The sequence below is a fragment of the Perognathus longimembris genome, chromosome 23 (genome assembly GCF_023159225.1).
Source record: "Perognathus longimembris pacificus isolate PPM17 chromosome 23, ASM2315922v1, whole genome shotgun sequence".
Lineage (NCBI taxonomy): Eukaryota > Metazoa > Chordata > Mammalia > Rodentia > Heteromyidae > Perognathus > Perognathus longimembris.
The window spans coordinates 3148014-3170617 of record NC_063183.1 but is presented as its reverse complement, the minus strand read 5'-3'; the positions used below and the strand labels follow the sequence as shown (position 1 = coordinate 3170617).

Sequence of the window (22604 nt, the reverse complement as noted above, 5' to 3'; positions counted from 1 at the left end):
ACACACACACACACACACACACACACACACCAGAGGGAGTGTAACCAGCTCATTACAGGGGACAAGTTCACATCTGCCCAAGAGAAGAGGGACCTAGAGACACCGTCCATTCTCTAACTCATGGCAGTGGTTTCCTTCAGAGAGGCCTTGAAAATATTGATCTGCGAGATGCTTGCTTCTCTTTCAGATACCCCAAGGCTTAAGCAGCTAGCATACTCACAGCTTGATTCCTGTCAGGCACCCGAGAGGAATTAAAGCATGTGGGAAATCCATCCTCCTTGCTGACACCCTGCCGTTACCCCCTGCGGAGCCCGCAGGAGGGGCCCCAGGCAAGCTGCTTAATGGCCTCAAGCCCACTCGATCTACTGATACTGGGAAGGTTTCCAGAGTAGAGAACAACGAACAGCCCCAACGAACAGCCCCTACACCAGCCTTCCGAGAGCTCTGTGCTACATCCTGGTCCTCCTCAACACATATGAGAATGGGTTTAAGTCATCACCAGGACCTAGAGGTTAGCTCAATTGGTAGAGCATCTATCCAGTAACTAAGAGGTCCTGGGTTCAGATCTATGGAGAAGGAAATTGCAAGGAGAGGCTTTTAAGGTTGTTTTCCTCCTGAAGTATTTGTTAAAGTACATTCAGGCATTTGTTTGCTTTTTGCCTTTAAACTGCATAGAAGTGGCCAGCCATCTTTGGATGAAGGTTCGGATTAGGAAAATGAGCTTACAACTCATGTTCTTGAATTTGCTAGGCAAGAGTTCTACCACTTGACCCATGTGCCCCAGAACTTTTTTGCTTCATTTTATTTGTTTATTCATTTATTTTCATGCCAGGCCTAAGCTTGAATTCAGAGCTGGGTGCTGTCCTTGAACTTTTTTCTTTCTTTTTTTGCTCAAGGCTAGCATTCTACCATTTGAGCTGCAGCTCCCTTTGTGCTGGCTTCAAACTATGAACCTCAGATCTCAGCCTCCTCAGTAGCTAGCATTACAGGCTGTGCCACCAGCGCCCAGCTAACTTTTTAAAATAGGATCTAGTACTTTGGTCCAGGCTAGTCTCAGTCAAAAATCATCCTACCTCCTTGCCTCCTGAGTAACTGGGATTACCGGTATGTATCACTACACCTGGCTTAATGCTCTTTAAAACAAAACAAACAGGGCTGGGGATATGGCCTAGTGGCAAGAGTGCTCGCCTCGTACACAAGAAGCCCTGGGTTCGATTCCCCAGCACCACATATACAGAAAATGGCCAGAAGCGGCGCTGTGGCTCAAGTGGCAGAGTGCTAGCCTTGAGCAAAAGGAAGCCCGGGACAGTGCTCAGCCCCTGAGTCCAAGTCCAGGACTGGCAAAAAAAACAAACAAACAAACAAAAAAAAAAAACAAGTGCAGGCACGGGCGGCTCACACCTGTCATCCTAGCTATTCAGGAGGCTGAGGTCTGAGGATCATGTTTGAACATGCCTGGGCAGGAAAGTCCATAAGATTCTGATCCCCAATTAACCACAGAAAGCTGGAAGTAGAGCTGTGGATGAAGTGAGAGAGCACTAGCCTTGATCAGAAAAGCTCAGGGACAGTGCCCAGACCCAGAGTTCAAGCCCCAGGACTCTCCCCACCCCCTCTCTCACACACACAACATGTAAGAAAGAATAACTAGGAACGCTATAAAAATAAAAGCAATAAGAACAAGATAGTGCCAACAATTTTAAGTACTTGGGATTAAACACAGGCCCTGGAATTTTCTTGGGCAAGCACCGTATCACCTGAGCCATACTTCCAGCCCTTTTATTTTTAGTTTGTTTTTCAGATAGGTACTGTCGTTTTTCCTAGGCTGGCCCCACACTAGGAGCCTCCTACCTCCACCTCCCGAGTAGCTGGGACTCTAGGGGTGCACCACCACACCCATCTCTCAAGACAAGACAATTACTTTGGAAATTAAATTTCCAACACACATTCAAAGCATAGCTATAGACATCCATCAACACTGAGAAAATCCCCCACCAACCCACCCACCTGTGTGGACAGCTGGGGTCTTCCACTTGCCCTTAGGATAGGGAGGGCGGGACCATCAGACAGGGAGGGGCAATTCCTGAAAGTGGCTTTTTTTTTTTAACCAAAGGGAAAAGTACTCTCACTGGGCAGATTAAACAACAGATGTCTGCCAGAGACAGCCAGTAATAAAATAATAGAGTGGCACTTCCAAGCAGGGGGCATGTGACAGGAAGCAGAAGCTGTGTTGCAAGGAGCAGCACTTAAGCAGGCCACTACTAAAGAACCCAGTGTGCTTCAAGGACACCTTTCCCTGGGGCCTCAATGTCTCCAGGTCGCTGTTTCCAACTTCTGTAAACTGCATGGTATGGGGAGGGGTTCAGGGAGCTTTGCTGAAAGATGAGAAATGTATACCATAGCTACGCACCAGTGGCTCACACCTGTAATCCTAGCTACTCAAGAGACTGAGATCTGAGGATCCTGGCTCAAAGCCAGCCAAGACAGAAAAGTCGCTGAGACTCTTTAACTCCAATTAACCAGCAAAAAGTCAGAGGTACAATGTGGCTCAAGTGGTAGAGCACCAATCTTGATCAAAAAAGCTAAGGGAGGGGGCTGGGAATGTGGCCTAGTGGTAGAGTGCTTGCCTTGCATGCATGAAGCCCTGGCTGCGATTCCTCAGCATCACATATATAGAAAAATCCAGAAGTGGCGCTGTGGCTCAAATGGTAAAGTGTTAGCCTTGAGCAAAAAGAAGCCAGGGACAGTGCCCAGGCCCTGAGTTCAAGCCCCAGGACTGGCCAAAAAAAAAGAAAAAAAAGCTAAGGAACAGCAATAAGGCCTTGAGTTCAAGCCCTAGTACTGGTACCCAAAAAAAAAAAAAAAAAAAAAGAGGAAATATATATCACAATGTTTACAATAACACAAGGAATAAAAGGACACACAGCAAAAGTGCCCTTCATGTCCTAATTCCCAATCCTTGTCCCCTCCAAGAATCCTGGGCTAATGTGGCCCGCGTGGCAGAGGACCTACCTAGCAAGCAGGTGGCCCTTAGTCCCATCCCCACAGCTGCACAGAACAACTTCAAAATCCCAACCCACTTCCTCTTCTGTCTCATTTCCAGGGCTTTGTAAGACACTTGAGCAAGAACAGCCACAAGCAAGAAAAACATGACGAGAGAATCGCCTGCACGGGGGTCTTCTCCAGTAGAAAAAGAAGAAAAAATAGGAAGGAATGGAATAGAAGGATGGATGGATGGATGGGATGGGATGAATGGGATGGGATGGGATGGGATGGATGATGAGTGGATGGGTAGATGGATGGGTGGGTGGGTGGATGGATGGATGGATTGGATGGGTGGAGGATGGATGGATGGGATGTGTGGGTGGATGGATGGATGGGTAGATGGATGGATAGGTAGATGGATGGATGGATGGGATGTGTGTGTGGGTGGGTGGATGGATAGATGGGTAGATGGACGGGTGGGTGGATGGATGGATGGATGGATGGATGAATGGGATGGGATGGACTGGATGGATAGATGGATGGATGGATGGATGGATGGATGGATGGATGGATAAATGGATGGGATGGGTGGGTGGATGAAGATATGGGGAGATGGATGGGAAAAAGGCAGGAGGAATGTAAGAGGCCAGGAAAGAGAAGCAGAATGGTCACCTTCCTCTGGTGGGCTGAGGTGGCCAGTCCCCAACTCAGTTCCTCCTGTCTATTCCTGTCCTGTGAGATTGTGCATTCAGCAGGTAGGAATGGGGAAGGGGACTAGAAATGAGAGCAGGACAGACGCAGCTCCTGAGTCCACAGGCCGGAGAAGATGTTTAACGTGAAGTGTGCTCATTCATTCATGTGTTCAGCCATGAAGGATTGCACACGGGCTCCCACCAGCACCGTCAGGAGCTGGGATGACCGCTCTCTCTGTGAAGTGTCTATTGTGAACAAGAAAGCATACCATTGGTAAGATGATGATGAGAGAGAGGGAGGGACAAGGCAAAGGAGGAGAAGGGAAGCCTTGTGGTGGTTTGTGATGAGGTGACATTGAGTAAAGACTCAGAAAGAGAAGAGGAAGTAAGACAAGCAATTAATTGTCTAAGAGCATTTGAGACAGAAAAAAAAACTATGTGTATACTGCATTGCAAAGGTCCTGAGGTATGTGTACAAAGGTGGGTCTGGAGTGTATTATGAATAGTAAGAACAAGTGGAAAGGAATGAATGAAGGGGTATGTGACCAAAAAAAGATAGGCTCAGGCAGCCCTCATTAGGAGATGAGCTCTGTGGGTCCCTGTGAGGACTGTTGTCTTTATTCTCAGTAAAACAGGAAGTTAGGATTTGAGGAAGAAAAAAAAAAGGAAGGACAGAAAGAAACATGCAAGTAATCATTTTTAGATTGTATTGGCTTCCTGTACCTTCTGTAATAAATCACCACAATCTTCATGGCTGAACTCAAGGCAAATTTATCACCTTGCATGGTCTCACTGGGCAAACTGAGAAGGTATGGGCAGGGAGCTGGAGGGGAGCCTGCTTCTGGGTCTTTCCAGCCTGTAGGTGGCCTACATTCCTTGGCTTGTGGTGCCACCTCCATCTTTACTTCCACTGTCCACGCCATGCATCATCCACCATGCGTCCATTCTCCATCTCCTGGTGTGACTCTGACCACGTGATGTGCCACACAGGAAGTGCTCAGAGCCCCTACCCTCTACAACCTCCGCAGTCCCTTGGGCTGCTGAGAAGCCAGACTCTCAGATCCCTGGGGCCAGGAGACTTCTGAGCAGCCCTTTCCCTGAGTGTCACCCAGCCAAGTCCCCATCCATCAGCTCAGCAGATGCTTTTGCGCCCTCCTCCCACCTCGGCCTAGGCCCGTCCACTGCAGTGCATAGAACGCAGGCTTGGTGCCAGACAACACCAGATGGCACTACGAAGGTCCCTGGGGAGCCCAGAGATGGAGCCCCAGGGGGCCCGGCTCACCCCCCCACCCCCCTCACCCCCGCTCGTCCCAACCAGGGCCCAGCCATCCCTGGGCTTCACAAACCAAAGAGTCCTTCCTTTGTTTGTTGAACTGGTGTGTACTGAATTGTTCATGGTAGATTTTCCGTACATGCACATCGTGTCCATCACATTCCTATTGCTCTTTCCTTCCTCCCTTGTCTTTCCCTTTTCTCTTCTTCCTCCATACTCTCAGCTGTTCCTCCTCCTCCTCCTCTTCCTCCTTCCCCCTCCTTCTTGTCTACTCCTCCCCCTCTTCATTCTTCTTGCCACTCCTAATCTCCATACACAAGCCCCTATGCCACCCCAACAGGACTGAATGGGAAACTCAGGTCCCATCCACAGAGCCCTCCCATCAGGCCAGCCCCGAATCAGAGTGCCTGCCTTCCTCAAGGCTGAGCCATTCTACCCTAAACACACCGTCCAGCCAATAGACACAAGCCTGGTGTCATGTTTAACAGCACACTTCTCTCCTCTCAGCTCCGCTGAAGGTCACCAGCTCACATTAGGAGGCAAGGCAAGAGAACCTGTCAGCTGGGAATGGTGGTGTGTGCCTGTAACCCCAGCACTCAGGAAGTAGAAGCTGGAGAGTTGTGAGTTTAAGGCCAGTATGGAATTCTTAATGAGCTCAAGTGCTGCATAGGGAGACACTATCTTAAAAAAAATCAAGGAGGGGCTGATATGGCCTAGTGGCAAGGGTGCTTGCCTTGTATACATGAAGCCATGGGTTCAGTTCCCCAGCACTACATATATAGAAAATGGCCAGAAGTGGTGCTGTGGCTCAAGTGGTAGAGTGCCAGCCTTGAGCAAAAAGAAACCAGGGACAGTGCTCAGGCACTAAGTTCAAGCCCCAGGACTAGCAAAAAAAAAAAAAAAAAAAAAAAAAAAATCAAAGATTCCAGATGCTGGTGCCTCAAGGCCTGTAATCCTAGCTACTCAGGAAGCTGAGATCTGAGAATCACAGTTCAAAGCCAGCCTGGGCAGGAAAGTCAGTGAGACTCTCGTCTCAAGTTAAATAATCAAAAAGCCAGATGTGGAGCTGTGGCTCAAGTGGTAGAGCACTAGCTTTGAGTAGAAGTAGTTCAGGAACAGTGTCCAGGCCCCAAGTCCAAGACCCAGCACGCACGCACGCACGCACACGCACACACACACACACACACACACACACACACACACACACACACACACACACACACCATATTCTTTACACTCAAAATTCTTCCATAGGACTGTATATATGGGAATTCATTGCAGGGGAGCAGAAATGATGGAGAGGTTTTTCCATAAGGCAAAGCTACTAATATTCTCAGTCCTACAGGCGGGGCCATAGCTGGAAAGTGGCTGCAGACTGCAGACAATGTGTAATAAAATGGGCTTTGCTACAAAACTTTTAATTTTCCAAGGGAAGTGGTCCTCATTTCCAGGACAATGGGCGGTGCTGTAGCAGGAAATTAAATTCCTAAGTCAACATGTAGTCTTAAAAAACAAGTATGGGGGGCTGGGAATATGGCCTAGTGGCAAGAGTGCTTGCCTTGTATACATGAAGCCCTGGGTTCGATTCCTCAGCACCACATATATAGGAAAGGCCAGAAGTGGCACTGTAGCTCAAATGGCAGAGTGCTAACCTTGAGCAAAAAGAAGCCAGGGACAGTGCTCAGGCCCTGAGTTCAAGCCCCAAGACTAGCAAAAAACCAAACCAAACAAAAAACAAGTACAATCTGGGCACTGGTAGCTCACGTCTATCATCCTAGCTACTCAGGAGGCTGAGATCTGAGGATCACAGTTCAAAGCAGCCAGAGCAAGAAAGTCTTATCCCCCATTAACTATCAAAAAGCCGAAAGTGGAGCTGTGGCTCAGGTAGTACTAGTCTTGAGTGAAAGCCGCTCAGGGACAGCACTCAGATGCTGAGTTCAAGCCCCAGGACTTTCAGAAAGAAAAAAAAAAAGTACAATCAAAATTGCCCATTGGGGCAGAAGGAGGCACGCTCTGGCGGTGCAAGCTAATCCTGAGCCTGCCACCATGGGGTTCCAGCTGTCTGATTAATAAGGCAGAGGCCTGCTATCCTAGCCTAGTTCCTCCACCAGCCCCTAGTTTGCAACCATTGTTGAATATCAAACTATTTCTTCCTTTCCTACCTGACTCTGCAGCTTAGTCAAACTCTTCCTGATTATGTGTATGTGAGAAGTGAGGGGAGGGGGTGAGGCTACTGGGCTTGAGTTCAGGACCTGAGCACTGTCCCTGAGCTTTTCTGCTCAAGGTTAGCACTCTACTGCTTGAACTACATCATCACTTCAAGCTTTTTTGGTAATTTATTGGAGATAAGAATCACAGATTTGGGGGCTGGGAATATGGCCTAGTGGCAAGAGTGCTTGCCTCGTATACATGAGGCCCTGGGTTCGATTCCCCAGCACCACATATACAGAAAATGGCCAGAAGTGGCGCTGTGGCTCAAGTGGCAGAGTGCTAGCCTTGAGCAAAAAAGAAGCCAGGGACAGTGCTCAGGCCCTGAGTTCACAGCCTAGAACTAGCCAAAAAAAAAAAAAAAAAAAAAAAAAAGAATCACAGATTTTCCTGCTCGAGCTGGCATTGAACTGTGATCCTTCGATCTCAGCCTCCTGAGTAGCTAGGATGCAGGCATGCGCCATGGGTACCCAGCTCTCTTCCTGAATTTTAATGCAGTAAATACTAACAGCCAAAATTGCATCTGGCAGCGGGAGAGGTACCAGAGCACCTTAAAGCACAGTTAGTGGTCTGCCGAGTGGTGTGGTTCCCACAGCCAGGTCCCTGAGGAGGAATTGAGGAGAGCTGCCATTGGCTGATTATGAGTGGTTGTGTCCCTTGAAGCCTCCCATTTTGGGTAACATCAATGCCTCTGTAATTCCGTTGATACGTGTCAAATTGTTGAAGTTTAGCAAATTTATGAGCGAGAAGGTGAACATTCAAGTAGAAACCCAGCAAAGTGTTTGTTTGAGTCTAAGATCTGAATCTTCCAATGTGATCTTCAAATCCGACTTCTTTTCTCATTTTATGAAAAGAATTCTGATGTGGAAGTCATAATTTTCATGTATCCAGCCCTCCATCCTAGAACGCAGGGTTCCCATAGAAAGTGTTTTAATATTGTTTTTCCTTCTTGCTGAGCCATAGTTGGATCGAGTATTATTATCTTTTTGCCAGTCCTGGGGCTTGCACTCAACCTGGGCACTGTCCCCAAGCTTTTGTGCTCGACACTGGCCTTCTACCTCATGAGCAACAGCTCCACTTCTGGATTCATTCATCAGTTGTTGGGCTTTTGGGTTGATTTCTGTTGTGAGTAGTACAAAGATAAACATAGATGGGGAGTTATGTCTTATAAATTGACTTACACTTAAAAGAGAGGTAACACGGAAGTATAGAAGGTGCTAAGTTAGGTCTCATTTTAGGCTTTTTCAGGTTTTTTTGGTCATGGGGATTGAACTCAGGGGCCTGAGTGCTGTTCCTGAGCGTTTTCACTCAAAGCTAGGGCTCTACCACCACCTTAGCCACAGCTCCACTCCCAGCTTTTATTTTTTTAATTGGAGATAAGAGTCTTAGGGCTTTTTCCTTCCCAGGCTGGCTTTGAATCACAGTCCTCAGATCTCAGCCCCTTGAGTGACTAGGATTACAGGTGTGAGCCACCAGCACCTGGCTATCTTTTCAGAAAGTTGTCTGCAAGTATTTTATTGACAATTTTTGTACCTATGTTCATCAAGGAAATTATCCTATAATTTTATTTTTCTTCCAAGTTTTTGTAGGGTTTTGGTACCAGGATAATCTTCACTGAATGAGCTCATAGCAATTTCCTTTCTATTTTACAGGATCATTTGAGGAGTACGGCATCAGTCCTCTAAAGGTTTGATAGTTTGGCAGTGAATACAACCAGTCCTGAACCCTGAACTCAATCTCATTGCTTGCTATTGATCTATTTAAGTGAGTTGTAGCCTCTTATTTCAATTTTGATAAGTCAAATGCATTTATTTTTATTTATTTATTTATTTTTGCCAGTCATGAGCCTTGAACTCAGGGCCTGAGCACTGTCCCTGGCTTCTTTTTTGCTCAAGGCTAGCACTCTGCCATTTGAGCCACAGCGCCACTTCTGGCCATTTTCTATATATGTGGTGCTGGGGAATCGAACCCAGGGCTTCATGTATACAAGGCAAGCTCTCTTGCCACTAGGTCATATTCCCAGCCTCAAATGCATTTAGAAATGTATTTATTTCTTCCACATTTTCAAGTTGAATAGTAGTTTTCAAATAATAAGTTTTCAAAATTTTTCCAAATGCTATTCTGGATGTTATAGATACTCACTGTGGTATTTGCTATTTCGTTTCTAATTTATTTTATTACTTTGAGTCTTTTCCCTACCTCTTTTGCTCTTTTGACTAGGAGTTTGTCCATCTTGGTTACAGTTTCAAAAAACTGATTTTGTTTTGCAACCTTTTTTTCATGGCCATTTCATTAATTTATGTTCTAATTCTTATTTCTCTCCCCTATTATATTTGAGTTTGGCTTCTGTGTGTATATAATACATACATATGCATATACACATATATACATATATGTTGTACAGCATCTGGGCTATTTTCATGACTTGGATATGATGAATTGTGCTGTAATTAACATGAGTGTAGAGGTTTATTTATTTATTTATTTATTTTGGCCAGTCCTGGGGCTTTAACTCAGGGCCTGAGCACTGTCCCTGAGCTTCTTTTGCTCAAGGCTAGCACTCTACCCCTTGAGCCACAGCACCACTTCCAGCCTTTCCTGTTTGTGTGGTAGTGAGGAATGGAACCCAGGGCTTCATGCATGCTAGGCAAGCACTGTACCACTAAGCCACACCCTCAGCCCCCAGGTTCAACTTTTATACTCTGACTTACATTCTTTTGGATAGATTCCCAAAGTGGTGTTGTTGGATCCTAGGGTTGTTCTCTTTATATATTGTTTTTGAGGCCTCTCCATAATGACTTCCATGGTGCTTGCTGGTTGCATCCTCACACACAGTGCATTCGAGTTCCTCTCTCCATGCATCGTGGACAGCCTTTGCTGTTTGTGCTCTTGAGGATGGCTACTTTGACTGGAATGAGATAGGATCTCTACATCATTTTTATCTGCATGTCCTTTGCAGCCGGGGATGTTGAGCATTTCTTCGCATATTTATGGACCATTTGCCCATTTATTAATTAGGTTATTGACATTTTTGGAGGTTTAGGGTTATTTTTCTCTCTTTCTATATTCTGGTAATTAGACCCTTTTAAGAAGTGCCACCACAGTACCTAACTTATTAAATGCTAAGCCCTCTGTACAACATCTTCATAATAACAATAAAATTACATTACTTTTTTTTTCCAGTCCTGGGGCTTGAACTCAGGGCTTGGGCACTGTCCCTGAGCTTCTTTGCTCAAGGTTAACTTGAGCCACAGTACCACTTCCAGCTTTTTCTGTTTATGTAGTGCTGAGGAATTGAACCTGGGGCTTTGTGCCTGCCAGGCAAGCACTCTATCACTAAGCCACAGTCTCAGCCCAAAATTACATTTTTTAACTTTTTTTTCCAAGTCCTGGGGCTTGAACTCAGAGCCTGAGCACTGTCCCTGGATTCTTTTTGCTCAAGGCTAGCACTCTACCACTTGAGCCAGAGCACCACTTCTGGCTTTTTCTGTTTATGTGGTGCTGAGGAATCCAACCCAGGACATCAAGCATGCAAGGTGAGCACTCTACCACTAAGCCACATTCCCAGCTCCCAAAATTACATTTTTTTTAAAAAAGATCACCAACAAAGATCTACCAAGTTGCTCTAAAGCTAACCTTAAGTAGATAGATAGATAGATAGATAGATAGATAGATAGATAGATAGATAAATAGATAGATAGATGTATCTCACTATATATAACACTATATACAAACACTAAATAGGCAGAAAAGAAAAACAAAATCATTCACAATAGCACAAAAAATCCCTAGGAATAAAGTTAAAGTGATGAAAGGCATCTATAATGAAAAGTGTAAAGCCCTGAAGGCAGAAGTTCAAGAAGCTATCCAAGAATGGAATGACCTTGCAGACCTATGAATGGGCAGAACTAATATTGCAGAAATGGCTACCAGTGAAGTTCATCTGCACATTCAAGGCCAGGACCACCAAAATCACCTGCCATTGTTCAAAGAAACAGAACAATTCTGAAGTCCACATGGAACTCTAGAAGATCTTGACCCGCAAAAGTGCTCCTGAGAGCACCAGGGGTGCTCCTGAGAACACACTGATCCTGGGAGTGCTAAGGCTGCTCTCAGAGCACCGATCCTGAGAGCACTGAGAGTGCTCCTGAGAGCACCGATCCTGAGAGCACTGAGAATGCTCCTGAGAGCACTGATCCTGAGAATGCTGGGGTGCTCCTGAGAGCACTGAGGCTACCCCTGAGAGCACTGGGGGTGCTCCTGAGAGTGCTGGGGTGCTCCTGAGAGCAGCACCATGGTAACTTCATTACTTTACAGAGCCATGGTAACAAAAATACAAAACCACAAAAACAAAAACATAAAACCATCATAAAAAGATCAACGGAAGACAATAGTTGACATGGACATACGTTGTCACAGTTACAGCCATTTTGTTTTTAACAAAGGAGCCAAAAATATACATTAGGGAAAAAGATCTCCACTTCAACAAATGGCGCTAGACAAATTAGTTATCTACTTGCAGAAAACTAGACCCATATATCCCATCCTGTACAAAAAAAAAAAAAACAGAAAAATAAAAAACAATGCAAAATATAGCAAAGATAGAAATATAAGACATGAAAATTTAAAATTACTTCAGGAAAAAAAAAGGAACTAAACCAGAAGATATACGAATAGGCTGTTATTTTATCAGTGAGATCTAATATGAGAAATAAAAAGGGGCTGGGAATATGGCCTAGTGGCAAGAGTATACATGAAGCTTTGTATACAGGAAGCTCTGGGTTTGATTCCTCAGCACCACATATATAGAAAAGGCCAGAAGTGGCACTGTGGCTCAAGTGGCAGAGTGCTAGCCTTGAGCAAAAAAAAAAAGAAAGAAGCCAGGGACAGTGCTCAGGCCCTGAGTTCAATCAAGCCCCAGGACTGGCAAAAAAAAAATTGAAAAATAGGACTTCATCAAATTAAAAAGGATCTGCAGGCTGGGAGCTGGTGGCTCACACCTGCAATTCCAGCTACTCAGGAGGCTGAGATCTGAGGATCATGTTCAAAGGCAGGAAAGTCTGTGAGACTCTTATCTCCAATTAACCAACAAGCGGTGCTGTGGCTCAAGTGGTAGAATGCTAGACTTGAGCTGAAGAGCTTAGGGACAGCACCCAGGCCCAGAGTTCAAGCCCAATTAAAAAAAAATTAAGCTATTAAATAGAGCTGTGGCTCAAGTAGCTAGCTTTAAACAAAAGCTGAGGCTGAGAATGTGGCTTAGCAGTAAAGTGCTTGCCTAACATGAATGAAGCCCTGGGTTCAATTCCTCAGCACCACTTAAACAGAAAAGCTGGAAGTGGCGCTGTGGCTCAAGTGGTAGAGTGCTAGCCTTGAGCAAAAAGAAGCCAGGGACTGTGCTCAGTCCCTGAGTTCAAGCCCCAGGATTGGCAAAAAAAAAAAAAAAAAAAAATAGCATTTAAACAACAAAAGCAGGGACAGAGCCTTGGCCTTGACTTCAAGACCCAGGACTGGCACAAAAAGCATCTGCATATCAAAGGAAATAATTAGCAGCTTGAAGAAACAACCCATAGAGTGAAAGAAAATATTTGCCAGCTATATACCAGACACACTTCTAATATTTAGAATATAAAAGGAACTGAAGAGCTGGGCACTGCTGGCTCATGCCTGTAATCCTGGTAAGGAAGCTGAGATCTGAGGATCACAGTTCAAAACCAGCCCAGGAAGCAAAGTCCCTGAAACTCTTATCTCCAATAAACTACTCAGAAAAAGCTGGAAGTGGTATTGTGGCTCAAGTGGTTGAGCACTAGTGTTGAGCACAAAAGGCTTAAGGACAGCACCCGGGACCAGCCAACAAGAAAGAAATAAAGTAAAAGCACAAGTAAAACTCCAAAAGAATAAATTCCCCCATTATTAAATAAGCAGTTGAATTGAACCAATAGTTCTCAGAAGAAATACCATTGGCTAATGCATGAAGAACTATTCAACATAGCCATAAGGAAATACAAATCAAAACTACACTGAGATTCTCACTTCAGTCATGGTAATCGTCAGGAGACTAAACAAGAAAGGCCCGTGAGAATGAAGGGGAATTGGACTCACAAGCATTGTTGGTAGGGATGTGAAACTGTACAGCCGCTGGGGGAAATAAGTAAAAAGTTTCCTCAAAAACCTGAAATACCTTGGGTGCCAGTGGCTTATACCCGTAATACCTAAACTACTCAACAGGCGGAGCTCTGAGGATCGCGGTTCAAAGCCAGCCTGGGCACGAAAGGCCATAAGACTCTTATTTCCAATTAACCACATAAAATGCTGGAAGTAGAGCTGTGGCTCAGGTGGTAGAGTGCTTTGAGTGAAAAAGCTCAGGTTCTGAGTTCAAGCTTCATGACCAAAAAAAAAATTTTTTTAAAGCCTAAATTGAGACCTAACTTATTACCTTCTATACTGTTGTGATAGCTCTCTCAAGTGTAAATTGATTTATAAGATATAACTCTGCATCTATGTTTATCTTTGCACTATTCACAGCAGAAATCAGCCAAAATTTCCAACAACTGATGAATGCATCTACAATATATGGCATAGACTTCATGCTCTATTATTCAGCCATCGAGATAAACAAATTATGTTATTTATAGGAAAACTGGATAGAATTGGGAAATCATCAGACAGAATGACCTAAGCCAAGCTCAAAAACCAAATATCACATTTCACTCACGTGAAAAATATACCTAAAATGATGTTGATGATGGTGATGGTGATGATGATGATAACAGGATAAGTGTGTAAAAAATACTGGTGGGGGTCAGCAAGAGAGGGGAAGTGGGAGGGTGAAGAGGACAGAAATACATTGCACCTACACACAGAGGTATATAAGGTAAGTAGCATAATGAAACCCACCAAATACTGACAGTGAGATGAAAAGCAAAGGCGGCTAAGGAGATATAAGAGAGGGGTGAACTTGTTTCATGGAGACTGCAGTGTGCCTGCAGAATTCCCTGCAGTACCTATAGAATTATCACAGTGACACCCTTTTGTACAACTGATGTATGGGGATAAAAACAAGAACAAAGAGAAAAAAGAATTATATTTGATTTTAATGTCTAATATTTTTGGTCCTCAGAAAGGTAAAAAGGGGTTGTAATACTTCTCCATTTTTAAAACAATGTGGGACTAAGCCAAATTTTTTGTGTCCTTTTTGTATTGATCTCATAGTTTGTTATATACTATGTCTCTGACATAGTACAAAATGAGTCCTATGTGAAGAAGGGTAAAACTTACTTTTTGTCTTTTAAAAAATAATTTTATTAAAAAAATAATTTTATTGTTATTATTAAAGTGTTGTGCAGAGGGGCTGTTATTACATAAGTCAGGTAATGAGTGCATTTTTTTTGTACAATGTCACCCCTTCCTTCACTTTCCCCATCCCTCCATCCCTGCCCCAAAATTACACAGGTCATTTTCCACCTGGTGTACACTGAATAGCATGATTGCATTTGTTCACCCTTTCTCCCTCCCTTTCTGCGCCCCCTTTCCCCTTCCCCAGAAGAAAAAAAAATTTAAACCTAAAGCAATAACTGTGTTCCCATTTCCTGGAGTTCGTTTCGATAGTATTTTAAATGTTCAGAGATGTCTCACCTTTGTGTTCCTCCTCTGAGGGTATCCTCCTTTAGTCTGTATGTGAATGCCTGGAGTCCTGTGTAGATAATCATGTCCGGTTGTATTTTAGATCTAGCTTCCACATGAGAGAAAACATGCACTTGTCTTCCTGAGCCTGGCTTACTTCACTTAACATGAGTTGTTCTAGGTGCATACATTTCCCTGCAGATGACATAATTGCATCCTTTCTAATGGATAGGTAAGATTCCGTTGTGTAGAAGCACCACATTGTATTGATCCATTCACCTGCTGGAGGGCATCTGGGAAAATAATGTAGCAATAAACATGGGTGTGCGGGTATCAGTACCATATCCTGACTTGTGATGATCTGGATAGATGCCCAAGAGTGGTGCGGCTGGGTAATAGGGAATTTCTATGTTTAATTTTTTTTGAGGCACCTCCAAACCTTCTTCCAGAGCGTTGTGCTAGTTAACCACATTCCCACCCACAATGCAACAGGGTTCCATCAAGTCAAGACGCTAGATACAACTTGCCATGTGGCCAATGTGCTGGCCAGATCTGACCTCCACATTACAGTTCCACTCTTCGCTGGCAAACCCCTGAGGTGCTTGATTTGGAGACACATTCCATGAAGACCAGGAAGCTGGCTCCGTGGGCAAAGCTCAAGTCCGGGAGAGATGGAGGAGTCGGTGGTGCCCCATCCCTTCCCAGGGCCCGACTGGCTTAGCCTGTGTTTTGACTCGGACCTGCTCTGGCGTACGCAGCGCGCATGCGCACCTCTTCTGCGGCACGCACCAGTTACGTCACGCGCCAGTTACGTCACAAAGGGCCCGTGCGGGGTGACATCACAAAGGGCCCCCGGCTAGGCAGCGCATCCTCAGCCGCAGCAGGAGCAGGAGGTGGGAGCCAGGAGGGATGCGTGGACGGACGGACGGCTGTTGCGCTTCTCCTCGATTTTGCTGGTCATGCGCGTACGATTCACTAGCCTAGACCAAAAGAGCTCAGGGGCAGCCCCCAGGCTCCGAGTTCAAGCCCCAGGTCTGGACCTCACTGAGTGAGCCTACTGCGGAGGGTTTGCGGCTCAGGAGGTGGGCCTGCAAGCTGGCCTGTTCCCAGGGTGGCCAAAAAGCCGAGAATATCCCTGGTGAGAGATCAGAATTAGAGGCCAACGAGGGGAGGATGCCATGCGGTCCGGTGAGCATCGGGAGAGATTTCACTCCTAGGCCCCAGCAGGGAATTCGCCCCAGTGTTGAAAAGGCTGAAGAGGCGCATGTGTCTCTTATGGGCACCCCATCGCAGGGCCGTGATGTTCCCAACTCGCAATGCTCCACCATGGAGGGGCCCCGTGAAAAACCATCTCCCTAGCTTCCCAGACTTCCAGGAGTCAGGGAAAGGGGTAGAGGGGGAGAAGCCCACAGCCAGTCCATCAGCCAGCCCTGCTGCACCAAAACCGGCTGCTTGTGTAGCCCTCAGAAGGAAGCAGCATTGCCCATCCAAGCCTCCCTTGCCACTGCCGGTGCCACTGGGGTCTCAGTGAGCTTGCTTCCTTGCACGAACCTCCAGAAAGACTTGGACATGAGAACACTCAGTCCACTAATGGTAAAATCCGTAGCACGGACAGAAGGCGCAGAGCAGCACAGAGGCAGTGATGTGGCAGTGATCCCAACTCGGCCTCTCCTGTTCCCACACCTGAAGCAGGGACATGGGACTCGCTGCCCCTGTCTCCCTGCACTTGGAAGATTCTAGCTCTTTCCAGCACCACTAATGTGGAAGTGCAAGGGGAAGCCCATCCTGTCAGCACTCATCAAGCCCTGAAGAGGGACTGACACCTAAAATGCACAATTGCCCTTTGGCTCCCCACCAGGCCCTCTTCCTCCCTGTACCCCCTGCTTATGATTTGGGGGTTCCAAATAATGAGAATGAAGACCATCCCTGTGTATCAGGAGCTGCAACCCCTCTCCTATGTTTCTCCCCCAATCTCTTCCCTGCACAAAGGAATCCCGCAGCCCTGGGTGTGTGGAGTCTGCTCCTCCTCTTTCCTTCCCTACCGCTCCTGTAGTTCCACTGAGCCAGGAACTATGTGAATGCTGGCCCCACGACACTGGGCTTGTTAGCACTTGCCCTCAGGGCATCCTCTCTTGGGGACCAGGCATCTTGATATTGTTGACATGGATACCAGTCACCCTCCATGGCTTCAGGACCAGCTTGGCTCAGCCAACTGCTGGGCCAAATTGGTTTTTGTTGATCTTAGGGCTTGAACTTAGGGCCTGGGTGTGGTCCCTGAGCGTTTTTGCTCAAGGCTAGTGCCCTTCCACTTTGAGCCATAGCTCCACTTCTGGTTCTCTGCTGATTCAATGCAGATAAGCAACTCACACTTTCCTGTCCAGTCTGGCTTCAAACTGCAGCCCTCAGAACTCAAGCTTCTGAGTAGCTAGGATTACAGGCATGAGCCACCAGTGCCTGGCTTGGACCGGTGTTTTAAGCCCTAAATCTGGCAAGATGATAAGACTCTTCCTTACAGGTACTGCCAGTTCTACTGCTTATTTCAATATCCTTCTTTTTCCCCAGTTTGCTATTTGAGGGGAGTATAGGAAACAGGACTTCTTGCTGTTCCCCTGATGCTGGGGTGTTTGTTGGCACCTCCCTGACAGAGGGCACAAGGGCACAGTCTAACAAAGCCCCAGATGTGCACTCTCCTGGCCCTCAAAGTCCAACTTCGGAGAATTTTCCCTGCGAGCGCACTTCCCACTTGTGAAATGACATGAGCAAGGTTATTTGAAGCAGCACTGTTTTCTCCAGGAAAACCTGGAGCTCATCCAAGCTTCCATCAGGTTAATGAAACACTGTAAAGATGTTTAAAAAATAAAAAAAAAGAAATTCTACCAATTCATACAGAAAAACCCCTGGGATATAGCAAGTGAGAAACACAAGTTGCAAATGGTTTAGCCATTAGGGAAATACAAATCAGAACAACACTAAGATTCCTTTTCACCCCAATCAGAATGGCCATCATCAAGAAAACAGTAACAAGCCAGGTGCTGATGGCTCATACCTGTAATCCTAGCTACTCAGGAGCCTGAGATCAGAGGATCAAGGTTCAAAGCCAGCCCAGGCAGGAAAGTCCATGAGACTCTTATCTCCACTTAACCACCAGAAAACTGGAAGTGATGCTGTGGCTCAAAGTGGTAGAGTGCTAGCCTTGAGCACAAAGAGATTCAGAGATAGTGTCTAGGCCCAGAGTTCAAGCCACACAACCAACAAAAACAACCAAAATAAAACAGCAACAAACACTGGTGAGGGTGTAGAGAAAATGGAATCCTTACTTACAGTTGGTGGGAATGTAAACAAATGCCATCATGGAAGTCAGTTTGGAGTCTCTTTTTCTTTTTTTGTCAGCCATAGGGCTTGAACTCAGGGCCTGGGTGCTGTCCTTGAGCATTTTCACTCAAGGCTAACACACTACCATTTTGAGCCATAGCACCACCACTTCCAGTTTTCTCTTAGTTCATTAGAGATAAGAATCTCATGGACTTTCCTGCCCGGGCTTGATCCTCTGATCTCAGCCTCCTGAGTAGCTAGGATTTCAGGTGTGAGCCACCAGTGGCCAGTTAGAGTCTCCTCATTAAACTGAAAATAGATCCTACCCTATGGCCCTGGTATACCACTCCTGAGTACGAAGAAATCAAGTCAACAAACAGTAGACTCCTTTCCAGCCTCGGCCTCGGACCCTGAAGCCGCCGTGATGTTGATGCCCAAGAAGAACCGGATTGCCATTTATGAACTCCTTTTTAAGGAGGGGGTTATGGTGGCCAAGAAGGATGTCCACATGCCCAAACACCCCCAGCTGGCAGACAAGAATGCGCCCAACCTTCAGGTCATGAAGGTCATGCAGTCTCTCAAGTCTTGGGGCTACGTGAAGGAACAGTTTGCCTGGAGGCATTTTTATTGGTACCTAACCAACGAGGGTATCCAGTATCTCCGTGATTGCCTCCATCTGCCTCCTGAGATTGTGCTTGCTACGTTGCGCCGGAGCCGACCTGAGACTGGCAGGCCTCGGCCAAAAGGTTTGGAGGGCGAGCGGCCTGCAAGACTCACAAGAGGAGAAGCTGACAGGGACACCTACAGATGGAGCGCCGTGCCCCCTGGTGCCAACAAGAAAGCTGAGGCTGGGGCTGGGTCAGCAACTGAATTCCAGTTTCGAGGTGGATTTGGTCGTAGACGTGGTCAGCCACCCCAGTGAAGATGGAGAGGATCATTTTGTGTTGAATAAACATGTAGCCAGAAAAAAAAAAAAAACAGTAGAGACACCAGCACAGTATAGCCACATAAAACCATCAGCTTAGCTGCTCATCAACAGAGGAGCAGACAAAGAAAAGGTGGCGAATATGCACAATAGTATATACACAAAGGAGTATTATTCAACCATAAAAAGAATACTCGGGGCTGGGGATATGGCCTAATGGCAAGAACACTTACCTCGTATACATGAAGCCCTGGGTTCCATTCCCCAGCACCACATATATACAGAAAACGGCCACAAGTGGCGCTGTGGCTCAAGTGGTAGAGTGCTAGCCTTAAGCAAATGAAGTCAGGGACAGTGCTAGGCCCTGAGCCCACGCCCCAGAACTGGCAATAAAAAACAAATAATCAAGCAATGGCAAAAGGCATGGCTCAAGTGGTAGAGTGGCAGCTTGAACAATTTTTTTTTTTTTTTTTTTTTGCCAGTCCTAGGGCTTGGACTCAGGGCCTGAGCACTGTCCCTGGCTTCTTTTTGCCCAAGGCTAGCACTCTGCCACTTGAGCCACAGCGCCACTTCTGGCCGTTTTCTGTATATATGTGGTGCTGGGGTACCGAACCCAGGGCCTCATGTATACGAGGCAAGCACTCTTGCCACTAGGCCATATCCCCAGCCCCTTGAACAATTTTTTTTTAATCCAGTTAGGATATGAAGTCCTGAATTCAGGCCGCAGTACTGAACAACAAAACACAGCTAATTGTAGAAAAGTTTTAAATCATTGTGAATAAATACATTGCTTTTTTCAGTGAAATGTAGAGAGAATAGAAGAAAATACTCCTAGATACACAGGAGCATCCTGGAAGCAAGTCTGGAAGCTATTTCTTATCAAGGGATAGCCTGGAAGCTATTTCTTGTCAAGGGATAGCCTGGAAGGAGGCAGAAGCCCTTACAGCTCAGGTTGGTATAGGACAGGAGTTGGAAGCATTTTGCACTTCCCACCTTTCCATATGGCTAAGATTACAACTGTGGGGCTGTGATGACATTACCTACTACAGTCGAAATTGTAAAAATATTCAAGTCAAAACTGAAGCTGAGTGCTGGTGGCTCATGCCTGTAATTCTAGCTACTCAAGAAGCTGAGCCCTGAGGATCAAGGTCCAAAGCCAGCCCAGACAGAAAGTCCATGAAACTCTTGTCTCCAATTAACCACCAAAAAGTCACAAGTGAATCTGTGGTTCAAGTGGTAGAGTGCCAACCTTGAATGGAAAAAGCCCATTGAAAGCAAGCCTTGGTTCTGTGTGTGTATGTGTCTGTCTGTCTATGTCTATTTCTCTCTCTCTCTCTCTCTCTCTCTCTCACACACACACACACAGTTTATAAAGTATATTTTAATGTGAATAAACCACTTAAAAAATAAATTTCATATTTTTCTCACTTTTGTTAAAGAAGGATGAGCCTGCAGCCTTTGTTAGATTATGGTTTATTTAATGACCTTTTGTTTTGGGTCCATCATGGAGCTTGAACTCGGGGCCTCAATGCTGTCCTTCAGTATTTTTGCTCAAGGCTAGCACTCTACCACTTTGAGCCACAACTCCACTTCTGGTTTTCTGATGGTGAATTAGAGATAAGATTCTCACAGACTTTCCTGTCTGGTCTGATTTTGACCAGGATCCTCAGATCTCAGCCTCCTGTGAGTAGCTAAGATTACAGGCATGAGCCACCAGTGCCCAGCTTAGTGACTTTTTTTGTTTATGTACTGTGGAATTGAACCCAGGGCCTCATGCATACTAGGCAAACTCTCTACCACTAAGACACAATCCCAGCCCCCTTTTTTCCTCCCTTTTAATTTCAATTTGTTACATTTTATGTTACATATGTAATATTAGGATGGGTTTATGTATATAACATAAATTACACATATGTGCATAATCAAAACATTGCCACTGAAAGGTATGTAATTACAAATGGTGAGAGCCACAGTTTGAAGCCAGTTTCAAAGCTTGAGACCAAAAAATTAACTACTATACTCTACTGCCCCCTGCTGTAAGTAAGTTTTGTTACACCCTAAATCTCCAGAACACAGGCTACAATTTTCATGCCATCCTAGTGACAAAAAGAAACATAAATAGAAAAATCACAAGCGGTCTAGGCTGGCCTAAGCATAAAACCAGATCCTAGTCTTAGAAATAACCAGAACATCCAGGTGTCAGTGGCTCACACTTGTAATCCTAGCAACTCGGGAGGCTGAGATCTGAGGATCATGGTCCCAAACCAGCCCCAGAAAGAAGTCTACCAAAGACTCTTATCTACAATTAACCACCAAACAGATTGAAGTGGACCTGAGATTTAAGTGGTAGAGCTAGCATTGAGCACAAAAGCTCAGGGAACGCACTCAGGCCTCGAGTTCAAGCCGCAAGACCAGAACAATTTAAATACACACACACACACACACACACACACACATACACACACCACAGAACTGGTAGATTGACACACAGGGTAGAATGCCTAGCAATCACAAGGCCCAGAGTTCAAACCCCAGTACCGCTGTGCCCAAAAGGAATTGAAAAGGAAAGAAAAGAAAGGAAAGGAAAAAGATTCTTTCTTTTGGCTTTTCTTTTTTTATTTCTTCTCTTGCCAGACCTGGGCTGGTACTCTACTACTTGAGACACACCTCCACTTCCAGCTTTTTTCTGCAAGCCAATGGGGATCTTTTTCAGTCCCATTATTATTCTTTCTAAGTTCACATCCTGAGTTTTTTTGTAATTCAAAAGTTAGTACACTTTCTCTCTGCTGTTGCTGCTTCCCCCTTCCCTGGAGAAGTAAATCAAAGCAACCTGCCTTGAATGAAGTTTGGGGGGGGGGAGTAACTGCAGCAGACAGAAAGAAAAACGTGTTAATATTTCAACAGAAGACCTTCCTAGATGTGGGAGACAGAATGGAAAAACACCAAGGACACCTGGCAGAACAATACACATGTTCTGCTTCCAGGAGAGGCAACCATGCATGGAATTTGTATTACTATTTTTCTCTTTTTTGTGCTGGTATTGAGGCTAGAACTCAGGGCCTGGGTGCTGTTTCTTAGCTTTTTCACTCAAGTCTGGTACTGTAGCACTTGAACCACTGCTCCATTTGCAGCTTTTTGCTTAACTGGAGGGAGATATGAATCTCCTATCCTGCCCAGACTAATTACAAACCATAAAATCCTCACATCTCACACTCCTAAATAGTTAGGTTTACAGGTATGAGCAACCAATACTGGGCACAACAACTTTTATGTTTAGATTGTGTTCTTTATCTCTCCATAAAATGTGAGCCACAGACACTCTATTGAGCTGTAGAACCACAGTGTAAATATTTCAAAAGAAGGTTTTTGTGCCAGGCACCTGTGACTCACACCTGTAATCCCTAGCTACTCAGGCAGCTGAGACCTGGTGATCAGGGTTTGAAGCCAACTGGAGCAGGAAAGTCCACGACACTCTTGTCTCCAACTAACCAGCAAAAAACGAAGTCGAAGTGGAGGGGTAGTAGAAGTAAAAAAGGGTAAGGGACCAAACCTAAGCCCTGAGTTCAAGTCCAAACATAAGCGCGTGCATGCA

At 45.5% G+C, this 22604-nt stretch overlaps 1 protein-coding gene across 1 annotated transcript; it reads left to right on the top strand.

Moving 5' to 3' along the window:
• Positions 1 to 18477: 18477 nt before the first annotated feature.
• Positions 18478 to 19065, top strand: LOC125340476 (40S ribosomal protein S10-like). Its single transcript, XM_048332097.1, has one exon. It carries the CDS (start codon positions 18512 to 18514, stop codon positions 19007 to 19009), a length of 498 nt encoding a protein of 165 aa, XP_048188054.1. The 5' UTR covers positions 18478 to 18511; the 3' UTR covers positions 19010 to 19065.
• The last annotated feature ends 3539 nt before the right edge of the window (positions 19066 to 22604 follow it).

What these genes read in the sequence shown, in the direction of transcription:
- LOC125340476 (XM_048332097.1), top strand. Translation starts at nt 18,512, where the DNA reads ATGTTGATGCCCAAGAAGAACCGGATTGCCATTTATGAACTCCTTTTT.